Source organism: Lonchura striata, chromosome 8 (assembly GCF_046129695.1).
Source record: "Lonchura striata isolate bLonStr1 chromosome 8, bLonStr1.mat, whole genome shotgun sequence".
Taxonomy (NCBI): Eukaryota; Metazoa; Chordata; class Aves; order Passeriformes; family Estrildidae; genus Lonchura; species Lonchura striata.
Genome location: NC_134610.1, coordinates 15,718,463 through 15,731,602, shown reverse-complemented (window position 1 = coordinate 15,731,602; position 13,140 = coordinate 15,718,463). Strand labels below are relative to the sequence as shown.

The 13,140-nt window shown below is 61.2% G+C and overlaps 2 protein-coding genes across 3 annotated transcripts; one reads left to right on the top strand and one right to left on the bottom strand.

Moving 5' to 3' along the window:
- The first annotated feature begins 1,131 nt into the window (after positions 1 to 1,131).
- Positions 1,132 to 6,406, top strand: CYP27A1 (cytochrome P450 family 27 subfamily A member 1). Of its 2 annotated transcripts, none has more exons than XM_021526298.3 (9): positions 1,132 to 1,365; positions 3,415 to 3,605; positions 3,874 to 4,073; positions 4,157 to 4,354; positions 4,491 to 4,651; positions 4,996 to 5,162; positions 5,384 to 5,465; positions 5,550 to 5,750; positions 5,850 to 6,406. In XM_021526298.3, the coding sequence occupies exons 1-9, from the start codon at positions 1,132 to 1,134 to the stop codon at positions 5,973 to 5,975; spliced, it is 1,560 nt and encodes a 519-aa protein (XP_021381973.1). In that variant the 3' UTR covers positions 5,976 to 6,406. The 2 variants fall into 2 exon arrangements, with proteins under 2 accessions (XP_021381973.1, XP_077641109.1); XM_077784983.1 differs by lacking the exon at positions 1,132 to 1,365 and adding an exon at positions 2,986 to 3,284.
- Positions 6,407 to 7,106: 700 nt separating this feature from the next.
- On the bottom strand, positions 7,107 to 12,394 carry PRKAG3 (protein kinase AMP-activated non-catalytic subunit gamma 3). The gene is given in 13 exon segments (XM_077784987.1): positions 7,107 to 7,730; positions 8,850 to 9,019; positions 9,099 to 9,245; positions 9,473 to 9,510; positions 9,684 to 9,849; positions 9,952 to 10,078; positions 10,180 to 10,234; positions 10,364 to 10,409; positions 10,650 to 10,750; positions 10,753 to 10,879; positions 10,961 to 11,181; positions 11,444 to 11,483; positions 12,348 to 12,394. Coding segments are annotated over 12 exon segments (1,218 nt in total). The 5' UTR covers positions 12,381 to 12,394; the 3' UTR covers positions 7,107 to 7,730; positions 8,850 to 8,902.
- Between the last annotated feature and the right edge of the window lie 746 nt (positions 12,395 to 13,140).

Sequence of the window (13,140 nt, the reverse complement as noted above, 5' to 3'; positions counted from 1 at the left end):
AGACATGTCCCTCATGCATGGTCTCAGACACCCAATAGGTTCCTGCTCATGGGCTGGACAGCTTGGCCTGCACCAGCTTGAGGCAGGAGCTGGCACCATTCTCTCCCTGGCATGAAAACATACCAAACCTCCCTCCAGTTTGTTGCCAGCAGCTGCAGTGGGCTTACCAAGGTCTCCCCTTCCATGGCTGGCAGTGCCTGGAGGAAGTGTTGAGAGAGAGCCTGGGACAGTCTGGACCCAGGTCCCCACGGCACCATCCTGCACTGCTGGGGGACAAGGCAGACACAGGGGGCTGACAGGCAGGGAACAGAAGCAGGGCAGGAAGGCTCCATCCAGGAGGGCAAGCAGACCTAAAGAGCAGGCCCAGTGGTGAACCTGGAACTGCTGCAAGGTGTGCAGGGTCTGGGATGTAGTACCCAGTGCCACAGTGCAGTGCCAGTGCTGGCACATGTGCCCTGGCTGGTGCTGTGCCCAGTCCTCGTGCCCGTGCCTGGTGTGCAATGCCTAGCACCCGCTGCCTATGTGCAATGCCCAGGATACAGCACTAGGTGCCACAGGCTCCATTGTGCCAGGCTGTTGTGCCTGCCGTGCCGTGCCCTGCTGGCTGCCAGCTGCCTTGCGCATAGTTCCACCATGCACAACACCTGGCACCCAGTACCTGCTACATGGCACTGGTACCGTTGTTGCCCGTTCCAGTACCCAGCACCCGGTGCCTGGTCTGTGATGCTGCCGAGCAGTCACCAATGTCCAGGATTTGGAGTATGGCTCACGGTGCCCAATGTGCCGTACCGAGTACGTAGCACGCTGCAGCCGGTCTCCACGGCCCGGTAGAAGGTGTGCCGCAGCCGGCACAAGGCGCACGGTCTGGGCTGCCCCGTGCCCGGTCCCCGCTGAGCAGCAGCCGGTACCCCGCATCCAGGGCGCAGCAGCCGGGGCCGGTAGCCGTTGCGCAGCGCACCGGGTGCGCGATTCTCTATTCCCGGTGCGCGGTACCCGGTGCGCGATGCTCAGTCCCCGGTGCCGGTGCCCGGTCGCCGCCCCCGCGCCGCCCCCCGCGCCGCCCCCGGTGCCGCCCCCCACCACCCTCGGTGCCTCCCCGCCCCGCCCCGTCCCGTGCGCTGCCGACGGAGCATGGCGGGCCCGAGCAGCGGGGCCCGGTGGCCGCTGCTGCCGCTGCTCCTGCGCCCCCGCCCGCCGCCGCCGCGCAGCAGCCCGGGACCGCCGCGCAGGACCGGGGGCTCGGCGGCAGCGGCGGCGGGGCCGGCGCGGCTGAAGGGACCGGAGGAGCTACCGGGGCCGGGGCTGTTCCGTACTTTCGTCTGGCTGTTCCTGCGGGGCTACCTGCTGCACACGCACCGGCTGCAGGTGCGCCGGGGCAGCCCGGCCCGGGGCTGCGGGCGTGCGGGGGTCGGGCTGCGTGGGGGCCTGGCGACCCTGCACGGGGGCGCAGGTGGGGGGGAGGGTAAGGAGGGCTGCGTGGGATGGAGGGGCTTCCGGGGGGGCTGCAGGGAGGGTGCTGTGCTCGGAGGGGCTTTGCACTGGAGGGAGTGGGTGCGGGCTGGGGACAAGGGGAGATGGGCTCCAGGGAGGGGGTTAGCTGCCGACGAGTGGCAGCAGGGAGCTGAGCGGGGGCGGCAGAGCAGGGGAGCAGAGAGGCTGGGCGGTGTGGGGCACCCGGCACCGTAGAGCGATGCTGGGGCCAGTAGGCAGAGAGGGGCCAGCAAAACCGAGTGACCTCGAGAGGGTCCACCCAGCCCTGGGCTGCTCCAGCATCCCCGAGCCGGCCAGGCAGCTGAGGGCAAAGGTTCGGGGGCATCTCACAGGGTCCTGGCATCCCTGGGCTCCCGGCTGTGACAGCTGGAGGGAGCAGCAGTTTTGGGTGCAAGTGACTGGGCAGGTTTTTGGGCAGATGATACCAAGGCAGGGGAGGGGTAGACAGAGGTATTTGTTTTCGTCTGTCAACACTTCCTCATACGTCGGATGAAACAAGCAATGGGCTTGGCTGGCTGTAAGCCAGGCAGCATCTTCCAGCGTCCTGGAGCTCTGGCCAGCCCGAGAAGCGTGTGGGATCAGGCCTCCCTGGCATCTCAGAGCACCAGGCACTGCTGGTTGGAGAAGGGGATGTCACGGGACAGTGGGATTTCAGGGTATAGACACTGGAGCTCCCTCCTGCCCTTGGGACTCCGAGCAGAGCCTGGCTTTGCAGAAAGATGCCCATATGCTCTGGAGGTGCCTTTCCCCACATCCAGGCATCTCTAGCTCCTCACAGCCCAGCTCTCCAAGGCCTGCCCTGTGTCAGGTCCTGGCTGCCAGCAGATGCTGGTGGGCAGGCTTCAAGCTGGGGCACAGCTGCCCCATGCCCATGAGCTGCCTGCAGTACCGGGGTGGCTGTCCCTCCCCCTCCTCCTGCCACCATGCACGAGGAACGTCTCCCCGTGGTGACGAATCCAGCTGAATCCAGGCGCAGGCTGCGATGCAGACAGTCACCAAGGGAGATTGTACCACGTGCATCCCCGCAGCCACGGGGAATGGGGACCAAGGCTTGCCTGCTAAGTCCCCTGCATCCCCCCCATGCTTGGCCATGCTCTGCAGGTGCTCTGGCAGTGCCTGGGTGGGATGGAAAGTGGATTTGGACGTGACCCTGTGCAGATCCCCTTGCAAAGGGCTGTCCAGCTGCACCCCAAGGAATGCACTTGGAGGTCATGGTGCTCCCGGCCAGGGAAGTAGGCATGGGACCTGTGGCTGCAGAAAGGAGAGAAGAGCTGCAACCAACAGGGGCCAGAGCAGGGCTGATGTTGGTGAACATCCTAGCTGACTTGTGAGCCTGTGGCTCCAGGGCCATGTCCTGGAGGTGACAGCCTGTTCTGGGAGCAGCCCAGTCATGCCCTAGCCTGGTGCTGCCCTCCCACTGCTGATCATTAACCACCCTTACTGGATGATGAGTTCAAGGACCCTCTCAGCGACTGTTGTCCCTAGATTAAGCAGAGCTGCGGCCATGCTGGAAGCAGCAGGACTTAGTCCTGCTGGTGGTTGCTGCAATGGTCCTGCATCTCAGCACACTCCTATGCTTGGCAATTGTCTCTGTCCCTGTTGTCCCTTCTTGGTGTTCCTTCCCCAAAAGACCCACCAGCCTCTCTCTGCATCTCTGGGATGTGCCAGTCTCTGCTGAGGGGTCAGTGCCTGGTGTACTTACTGCTGGGAGAGGAAATGAGCCCGGAGACACCAGCCCAGGCCATCTGCAGAGCACTTCAAGGATGCTGCCAGTTTGGGGGTGTCAGAAGCAGGTGCTTGAGCTGAGCTGATGCTGAGGGGTCCATGGGATGGGTGCAGATAGGCACATTCAGGGCAGCGTTGGGGCAGGGAGGATCTGACCCAGCTCGTCCCATTGACCTTGCCATGCTTTGTGCATCACAGGTGATATCCCGACGCCTTTATGGACCTATCTGGAAGTCAACCTTCGGACATTATAGGAACATCAACATTGGGAGCCCAGTGGTGCTGGAGCAGCTGCTCCGGCAGGAGGGCAAGTACCCCATGCGGAGCGACATGGCCCTGTGGAAGGAGCACCGGGACACCCGGCACCTGCCCTACGGACCCTTCACCGAGTGAGTCCTGCCCTGGCTGTGCCCTCTGGGGCATCATGCCTCTCCTGCCGTTCCTTGGGTGTAGGGCCCAGGTGGCAGTTTGCATTGCTCCCACTCTTGCAAGCTGCCTGTCCCCACCAAGTAGAAGGGCATGGCCACGGTGGGCGGAATGACCCCTGGGACGGTTCCAGCCTGGGGTGGGGAGTGTGCACACAGGGACTGGGGAGCTGCTGCCAGCCACTGCCCCCTGCCCACCCATGCCCCCAGCAATGATCCTCATCCCACCCAGGGAAGGGGAGCGCTGGTACCGCCTGCGCCAGGTCCTCAACAAGCGGCTGCTGAAGCCCTCGGAGGCGCTGCTGTACGCGGATGCCATCGGGGAGGTGGTGTCAGACCTGATGGTGCGGCTGCGGGAGGAGCGGAGCCGCAGCCCCTCGGGGGTGCTGGTGGAGGACGTGGCCAACCTGCTCTACCGCTTTGCCCTGGAAGGTAGGGGTGTCCTCTCCCTCACCCCTGCCCTGTCTCACTCTTCCCATTCCCCTGGAGGTCTGGATGCTGTTTGTCCCCCACAGGCATCTCTTATATCCTCTTCGAGACCCGCATCGGGTGCCTCAAGCAGCAGGTCCCTGCTGAGACCCAGCGCTTCATTGACTCCATCAACCTCATGTTCAAGAACTCCATCTTTGCCACCGTCCTGCCCCGATGGAGCCGCAAGGTGCTGCCCTTCTGGGACCGTTACCTGAACAGCTGGGACACCATCTTCGCCTTTGGTGAGCGGTGACGATGGGGGTCCAGTGTGGTGGCACTGGACTCCCTAAGGACCTCCAAAAGGGGCAGTCCCTGGCCAATTGTCTTTTTGGCAGCCCTCGCTCTGTCAGCTCTGGTTCCCACTCTCTGTCCCTGCAGGCAAGACACTGATTGACCGAAAGATGGAGGAGCTGGAGGGGCAGGTGGAGCGTGGTACTGAGGTGACCGGCTACCTGAGTTACCTGCTGGCCAGTGGCAGACTCAGCCTGGATGAGGTCTATGGCAGCGTGGCCGAGTTGCTGCTGGCCGGTGTGGACACGGTGAGAGCCAGGCAGCTGCTGCCAGGGGATCCCTGCTGAGCTCCATGGCCAGGGGAACCCATTGGGGCGTGCTCCACCCAGCCTTTGTGAGCTCTAGCCCGGTTGGGGCTGACACCCCACAGGGGCAAACTCTGAGGGATTGGTCAGTACAGACCCTGTCCTCTGCTCTGCTGCGTATCCTGCTCCCTGCCTCCCTCTTCCCTGTGCTTGCTGCCCCTCACCCCTGACTTTTCTACACACCAGAGCAGGGGCTCTCTGGTGCCGTACTGATGCTGTGCTTAGCACAAAACTGCTCAGGTACTGGCCCCAATTCCTTCACTTCCCCTGGTGCTCTACTCCCCCAGACCTCCAACACACTGTCCTGGGCTTTGTACCACCTCTCCCGGGACCCAGACATCCAGGAGACCCTGTACCAGGAGCTGAAAGCTGTTGTGCCTGCCAGCCGGTTTCCTGCTGCTGAGGATATCCCCAAGTTGCCAATGCTTCGGGCCATTATCAAGGAGACTCTGAGGTACATCCCAGCCTTGTCCCTGCCCTGAGGTCCCGTCACCAGCCCCTTCTCCAGGGGGGATGCACCAACCAGGCAAGATGCAAGGCTGGATTTCAGTCCCTCTGGACTGCAAATATCCACCCCCCCCCCGGGGGATTGCTGAGCCTTGTCCTGCCGCATCTCACTCTTTCCGGGATCTCCAGATGAGTTCTGCTCCCCCACTAATTCTCTCCATATCCCAGAGTCTACCCTGTGGTGCCCACCAACGCCAGGGTCTTCTATGAGAAGGACATTGTCATCGGAGACTACCTCTTCCCCAAGAATGTGAGTGGGGGCCGTGTTGTGGGGAGCCCCACTGCACTGAGTGGGGCCAGGAGGGGCCATTAAACCCCAGTTCCCGCCCTGCAGACCCTGTTTGTCCTGGCGCACTACGCGATGTCCCATGATGAGACCTACTTCCCCGAGCCTGAGCGGTTCCTGCCTCAGCGCTGGCTCCGGGGACACGGCTCCCCTCACCACCCCTTCAGCTCCATCCCCTTCGGCTACGGGGTTCGTGCGTGCGTCGGACGCCGCATCGCTGAGCTGGAGATGCACCTGGCCCTTGCCAGGGTAAGCAGGGATTCCTCCACTTTGGGTATCTTGCCATGAGCTGGGATGGGGGTCCCAGGGAGTCCCCAAGGCATTTCCAACCCCCCCTTCTCCCCACAGATGATCCAGGCATTCGAGGTGAGGCCGGACCCCCGTGGCGTGGAAGTGACATCTGTGTCCCGCATTGTCCTGGTGGCTGACAAGCCCATCAACCTGGAATTCATCGCTCGCCCAGGAGCCCCCTGACTGCACGTCCACCCTCCACCAAATGGAGATCCCCCTTACTGCCCCACAAGGAGGACAGGAAGGCAAACCCCTTCCCTGGCCAACTTGGGCCAGGGGGCTCACAGCTCCACAGAGGGAAAGGTGGGGGGGATGAGAGATTGCCCCCAGATCACCCTTGGGCCACTAGTAACCTCCTGCCCAAAATCAGCAGGAGGCTTGGGGAACTGCTGTGCCTTTGACACACTGCATGGGGGTTGTGTCCCCCCCAATCCCGTGCCCAGCTGGGCTGTGTCAGGAACCTGGGAGCTCTTTTGGGGCTGGGGGAAAGCAGGGAGGGGGCTTGCAGCCATTCGGTGTCTCCTTCGTCCTGTCCTTGTGTAGCTGCGCGTGGATCTGTGCCTGGAGCCAGGACATCTGGGTCCTCTCTGAACAGCTGACCTTGGCCTCGGAAACTTCTCTGTGCCTCACTTTTCCCCTTGCCCCCAGGGGAGGGTCGAGTGCTGGTGGTGTTTGGGGTTTGCGCCTTTCCCAAAGGACAGAGCCAGCCCTGGTCCTGGGAAATCACAGCAATAAGACAGCACATTCTTCATGATGGGAGGAGGCCTGTCATCACCCAGCATTGGTACTGTGTCCCCTGGCAGAGCCAGCCAGCACAGGAGGGGTGTTTAGTTCCTGGGACTTTCCACTGTCAGCCATTATTGCACTGAGATGCTGATGCGGGGTCACAGGAATGGCAGGGCTCGCTGCAGGCAAAGCAGGAGGATAAAGATCAGCTCAGCATCCTCTACCCCCAAGCCAGGACCATTGCAAGGCTCACAGCTGGTAGCAGCCACAGGCAGAGAATGCATTGCCATTTGCCTAGAGTCCTTGAGGGATGAAGCAAGGGATGTTTTCAACAGCAACCCTCATACTTTCCTTCTTCTTGGACTGAAGGAAGCAGCAGACAGAAACCTTGCGGTACCAAAGCTTCTGTCCCTCAGTGTGTCCCCAAAGGGACCTACACATGACCAAGATGATTAAAACTCCATGCCCTGTGTCCCCATCCCCTGGGTTCTACCCACATGTGCCAAGGTACTACTCTGCCAGTGCCAAACTTGCTGGCAAGCAGCCAGTACCCCTTCCCAGCCTGTACCCCAGGAAGGCAAGAGGCAGTTCTTGGATCAGGATGTTTTGTTACATCAAGGCTGAACAGACTAACAAATAAATAAATATCCCCTGCCCACCCCAAAATGTGCACAGGGTTTCCATGCAAGTGCCCATCCTGCTGCCAGCTCTGGCACAGACTGTGCCGCTGCCAGAGAGCTCCAGCCCTGTATGACCCTAAAATAAAAAAGCTGTGCGTGCAGCTGAGCCTATGCTACCAGGCACCGAGCACAGACAGTGGGACTGTGTTCACTAGGAGGGAGCCACAATAGAAACACTCAGATCCATCAGCAGGACGGCAGAGGGCTGGCCAGGTCCTCTGGGGCTGTATGGGTCTCTGCCCAGCTGCAGGCATGTTGCAGCCCCTCCAGCATAGTGCCCACTGAGCATCACTGTGTGCTCACTGGAAGGAGGCACCCCTGGGTCCCATTTTCAGTGTTTCTGCCTCTTCGAGACTGGCAGGATCTAGCCCTGGACTCAAGACGAGCACGAGGAGTGGGGTGAACAGGCATGTCCTCCCCACAGAGAGCCTTCGGGCCCAAGCCTCCTTCTCACAGGTCACGCAAGAGATCCCCGAGTCAGACAAGACAGTGGCATTTCCCTGGCGTCTTCAGAGTGAGGATCGATCGATGCCTGTAGGGCAAGAGAGCGTGTGAGACCATAACCCCAAATCAATGCTGGACCAGGCACCCTGTGACATGGCCCCTCCAACCATCCCAGTGGACACTGAGGTCTTTCCTCCATTCCTTGCTTTTATGCAAGCCCTGGGGTAGGAGGGCAGCTTGGCTTGAGTGGCCCCCTGCAGCTCCTGACACAGCCACCCCTGTGAGCATCAGGGATAAGGTGAGCAAAGGCACTGTGATGGGGGAAATGGGGGCAAGGGGGATATCCCATGTATGGGTAACACATACCATTCCCAGTCCCCTTCTGTGCAGAGCAGCTGGGCACTGCTGGTAGGCACAACAGTGGTCCCAACCCATTGCCCACCACCACCCCATACAGCAAAATTACCTTTGGGAAGCAGTTGGGAACTGGAACCAGCTCCCCACTCCTCATTTCACCCCTAAAGAGGTGCCACAGTGGGTGCCAGGACTGTGCCCATCCATAGCCAGTGAGGATTCACCAGGCAGTGGGTGAGCAGAGCCAGCTGCAGGTGGCCAGGCAGTGTGGTTCCAGTACCACCTGGGAGTGAGCCCTGTCTCTGGAACAGATGGTTTTGGGGCTGCTGCAAGTGGAGGGGATGGGGGGCTCTGCCAGCTGAGGCCCATGGGCTGGCCACATTTTGCTTATGGCTAGTGGTGGGCAGCATGTCTGGTGTGTGAGAGTGGGGGTCTGTCTACTCTGTGTCCCTTGGGAATGGCACTGGAGGTGCTCAGGTCTCGGGGGGAATGAAGCAAAATCAAAAATAGGCTTTTGTCTTGGGGTGCATCACACCCCAAAACCCTGAACCAGCCCAAAGCCCAGGGACCTGCAAAACCTGCATTCCACACACTGCGTGAATGGGCTCTGGCGGCATGTCTCCATGGAGGGTGCCCCCATCCTTCCTCACAGTCACCAGGGGTCCCCTGTGATCCGTGTGTACCCCTGGGACAAGCAGCACCTGGGTCCTGCTGTCCCTGCCTGGGCACCCAGTGCTGCCAGACCCCAGCCCCAGCTTCCTCCGTCCCCCAGGATCACTTTGGATGGGACAGAGGCAGGTGACCCAACAGCAGGAAAGGGACAGGCACACAGCAATGAGGGGGTGGCGCCTACCTGAAGTGGAGAGAAACTGAGGGTGCAAGTGGAGAAAGATGGAGCACCGTGGGCTAAGAGTTAAGAGCATCAATACCTGCAGGGGTGAGCACAATGGCCTGCAGGATGTCAGAGAGGGAGACGATGCCCCGCGGGTATTGGTTCTCATCCACCAGAACCAGGCGATGGACCTGTGGGTGCAGGCAGAGCATCACAGGCAGGCTGGGCAGCCAGCAGCCGTGGCTGGCACAAGGCACCCCGGCCACTCACCTGCTCCTTGGCAATGCGGTCAATGATGTCCTCCATAGGTTCATGGGGGTAGCAGGTGAGGACCCCCTCCAGGCAGACCGTGCGTTGCCGCAGTGCCTCCCTCACACTGATGTCCAGGTTGTTGTAGGTCTTCTGGGCTGCCAGGTGCTGTGATAGATGTGTCCCCATTCAGTGCCCCAAGGTGTCCCTGCACCCCATTGTGCCAGCACAGAAGGGACACTGCCCAGGAGATGCACATAGCAGATGTGCACTGGCACGTGCATGACAATGCATGTGGGATGGGTTTGCATGGGCACAGACTGGTATAAACACCCTACCAGTGCATGCAAGGGGCCAAACTTGAGCCTGGACATGCACACACGCAGGGTACTCACAATGACATCAAACCGTGAGTACAGGCCAACCACTTGCCCTGCAAAGAGAAGCAGTGCAGGGGCTGCAGAAGGAGCCCTAGGGACTGCCTGCCATGTTCCTCCCACAACCCAAGGGGCAGCCCAAGGGCCAGAAGAAGGGATTTGGGTAGGGATGGTGCTGTAGCTGCTAGCAGAGGGACATGAGGACGTCACTTTTTCCATCCCCAGGTACCAGCATCATTGATGACAGGCAAGGCGGAGACACGGCGATCCACAAAAATCTCCAAGGCAGTGTAGATTGGGGCAGTCTCAGCCACGACGGCCAGATCACGGAAGGTGCCAATGCACAATTCCTGCACTGTTTTCTTCAGGAAGCGTGGCTTGGGGATGCTAGAAGCCTTCAATGGGACAGGGCAGGGCTTGGTTGGCACCTGCAAGTACCTTGACACCCTTGCCTGTGACACCAGCCATGAGTGTGCACAAACAGCCCCAGCACTCACAAAGATGTGGAGAAACTTGAGGATGCGCTTGTGTGTCAGGATGTGCAGGACATTGCCCGAGACAGGCTCAATGACAGGGAGGCGGTGGATTTTGTGCTTGATCAGGGAGTAGACAGCATCAAAGAGGCTGTGGGTGATGTGGACATCGTGGTAGGATAGGGCTGCTTTCAGGTGCACACACACCCCCACTCCAAGGGGTGTGCTCTCCCCCAGTGGACAAGCTCTCACCTATTGCTCGGAGAGATGTAGACCAGTGGCTGGAGGGAGCCCTGCAGGTACACCTCTGCCAAGGGAAAGAGCTATGAGAGGAGGTCCTCCAGCCCTCCAGCCCTCTCTTGCAGCCCTACAGCTCGAGAGCCCACCTACATACCCTGTGTGACAACATCAGCCCAGCCACACACATGATTTTTACCTCTCCAGGTCTCAATCTTGTGCTCCTCCACCTCGTAGATCTGAACCTGGAGGCAGGGAAATGCCCGGGTCATGGTGGTTCCATGGGGAACTGAGGGCACTCTGAGACATTGTCCCCTTCCTTGGGCATCACACCCCATCATCCAAAAATGTTTTGGGGGCCAAGCAGGGGAGCAACAAATGGATGCTGGTCTGGCCCAGAATCATCCCCTGGTCATTGTCTAGCAATTAAGAAAGGACCAGCTCCATGCATGTCCTGATCCCCAAGTCTGCCTCACGGCACTCACCAAAGGTGAGCGGTAGTAGCGGTGGAGGATGTTGATGAAGTCGGTGATGGTGAGCATCCCTGTGGAGATACATGGGGCTGGCAGCACTGCCTGTACCCTCTCTGCCAGGCAGGGGATGGGACCAGGCATTGCTTCTGGCACTCACCCACAAAGCTCTGCGTCTTGCTGTCCCAGAGAGGGGCAGCACGAACCCCGTTGGCCACCAGTGCCAAAAAGGCTTTCTTGATCTGCTGGCAGAGTGCAGAGGGGTTCAGAGGATCCCCAAGCCTGCTTCTTCACTGCCCATCCCCACTCATCCCCCAGGTTTTCACCTCCAGGGAGATGTCAAAGACAACAAGCTTGCAGCTGGTGGGGATGGCATCATAACAGCAGTGGCTCCTCAAGAAGTGCATGTAGACCTCAGCATCAGGAGTCTGAAACTCGGTCTCTGGGCCTAGCCCCAGTATCTCATTTCCCAGTGTGAAGGTGACAGGTCTCCTGTATTCTTCCTCCTCCTCTTCCTCCTCCCTGGGGCATACGGCCTTTGGAAATCCTGCAGGCAAAGTCACCCCAGCCCTAGCCAGTAAGCTGAGCTGCTGGGTCTCAGCACCCTCCTGCCTGGGGGGAGCAGGAGATGCTCCCGACAGAGCCTCCCTGTTCCCTATTCCACAGGAGCAGCACACATCAGTTCTCCAGCCTGGGGCAGACTCTAGTTGAGGAGAGAGGTATGGGCAGGATGGGCAGAGGACCATTGCATTTGTCACACAGTAAGGCACTCCCCCCTCCTACACACCTAGACTTTTCCTGCTACCCACCTTCCTCCTCAGGGCATGCAACAGCATCGAGCAGCGCCACCTGAGAGGGCACACAGTAAGGAGGAGTCAGCAGGAGTCAACCCAGTCTTTTCCCCATCCATGAGTTCTGCCTGCACCCACCCAGCTGCTCTGGCCCACCCAGGCCAGGCAGAGAAAACTGTCTTTTTCAGGGTGGGGATGTGGGCACCCCCCACCAGCTGGACTCCCAGAGCCTGCAGTCTCCATGGTGGCTCCAGTCCAGGACACCCAGCTTGTCCTCCTGCTCTGGGGAGACAGCAGGGGTCTCCAGAGCAGGACAAGGCATGGATGGCAGGGCCTCCTGCCTTCTCTCTCTGCTGTTGGAGCCGAGCATGTCCCACAGCGGCTCTGCGCCCATCCTCTCCCAATCCCAAGGCGTAAATTCTGTTCTTGCTTCTTCCCATGCAGAGAGCCTCGCCAACCCCATTGGCCCCTCCCGGGAACCAGGTCCATCCCAGGAAACCTACATTAACAAAGGGGCAGCCGGAGGAAGAAGGGAGTCCCTAGGACGGATGGCTGACCCAGTTCCCCCATCCCCGGGAGACCCTACATAGCAGACCAGCACATGCAGAGGGAAGAGCTACCCCGGCCACAAACCTTCCTGACACAGCCGAACTTTACAGGCCACCCTAAAATAATGAAGGCACAGAGACAGGGGCCACTCCCTAAGGAGCCTAGAGCCAAATCCGAGGAGGAGGAGACCCTGCACCACCTGCCCCAGCCGTTCCCAAGAGGCTTGGCACAGCTGGGACAAGGACGTCCTTGTGCCCAGGGCTGCATGTCGGTGGGAAGGGGCCCGTCAGCCGCCCACATTCTCCCACCCCGGGGTGGCAGACCACCAGTCGGGGGTCTGTCGGGCCGCGCCCCCCACCCAGCCTTACGGTACCTGGGACGCAGCAGAGCCGCGGAGCTGCTCCATGCTATCTGCGGGGCAGCGCTGCTATTCTGGGCCCGCGGCTGGCGTGGCCCTGGCAGATAGAGTGTCAGCGAGCAATGCCAGCCATGCCCCCACCGCCACCGCCGCGGGGGGGGACACGGCCGGCACCGCCGAGCAGCGCCGCAGCCGCCGCGCAGCCTCGGGCTGAACGAGGTGGTCGCGGCCCCGGGGGCAGCGCTGGCCCGGGGACCCGAAGGAGAGGCCGACGGAGGGATGGCTGGGGGCAGAGAGCGGAAGGACACCCCGCTCGGCGGCCCCCGTCGCCCCGGAGCGGAGCTCCGCGCTGCCGGGACTCGGTCCAGCCGCCCGGTGCTGCCCCGCCCGTCGCGGTGTGGGCCGCAGCGTTCCCCTCTCCCCGGGGATGCTGGAGAACCGCTGGGTCCAGCATGGCCTGGGCGGATGCGGACCCTTTGTCCTCGACGCTGCCCAGCCCCGCCGATCCTGCCCCGATCCTGCTGCAGCTCACTGTCCGCGGCGATCCTGGTCCCACGGCGGGGCAGCCCAACCTGCGGGGTAACCTCCTTCCTTGCCGCGGGGCCACCTCCTCCTGCTCGCCCTCTGCCCGCTCCCGGCTCCCTTTTCTATTTCTGGGAGGCTGTCGGGCTGGCTGCAGGGTTGGTGGCTACAGGGCCAAGGGGGCAGGTCTCTGGCTGCAGGGGACAGCTGGATACTGGCCCATGGCGGGCTACAAGGAGTTCCCTGGTGCTGCCTCACGGCAGGCAGGAAAGAGAAGGGACGAGGC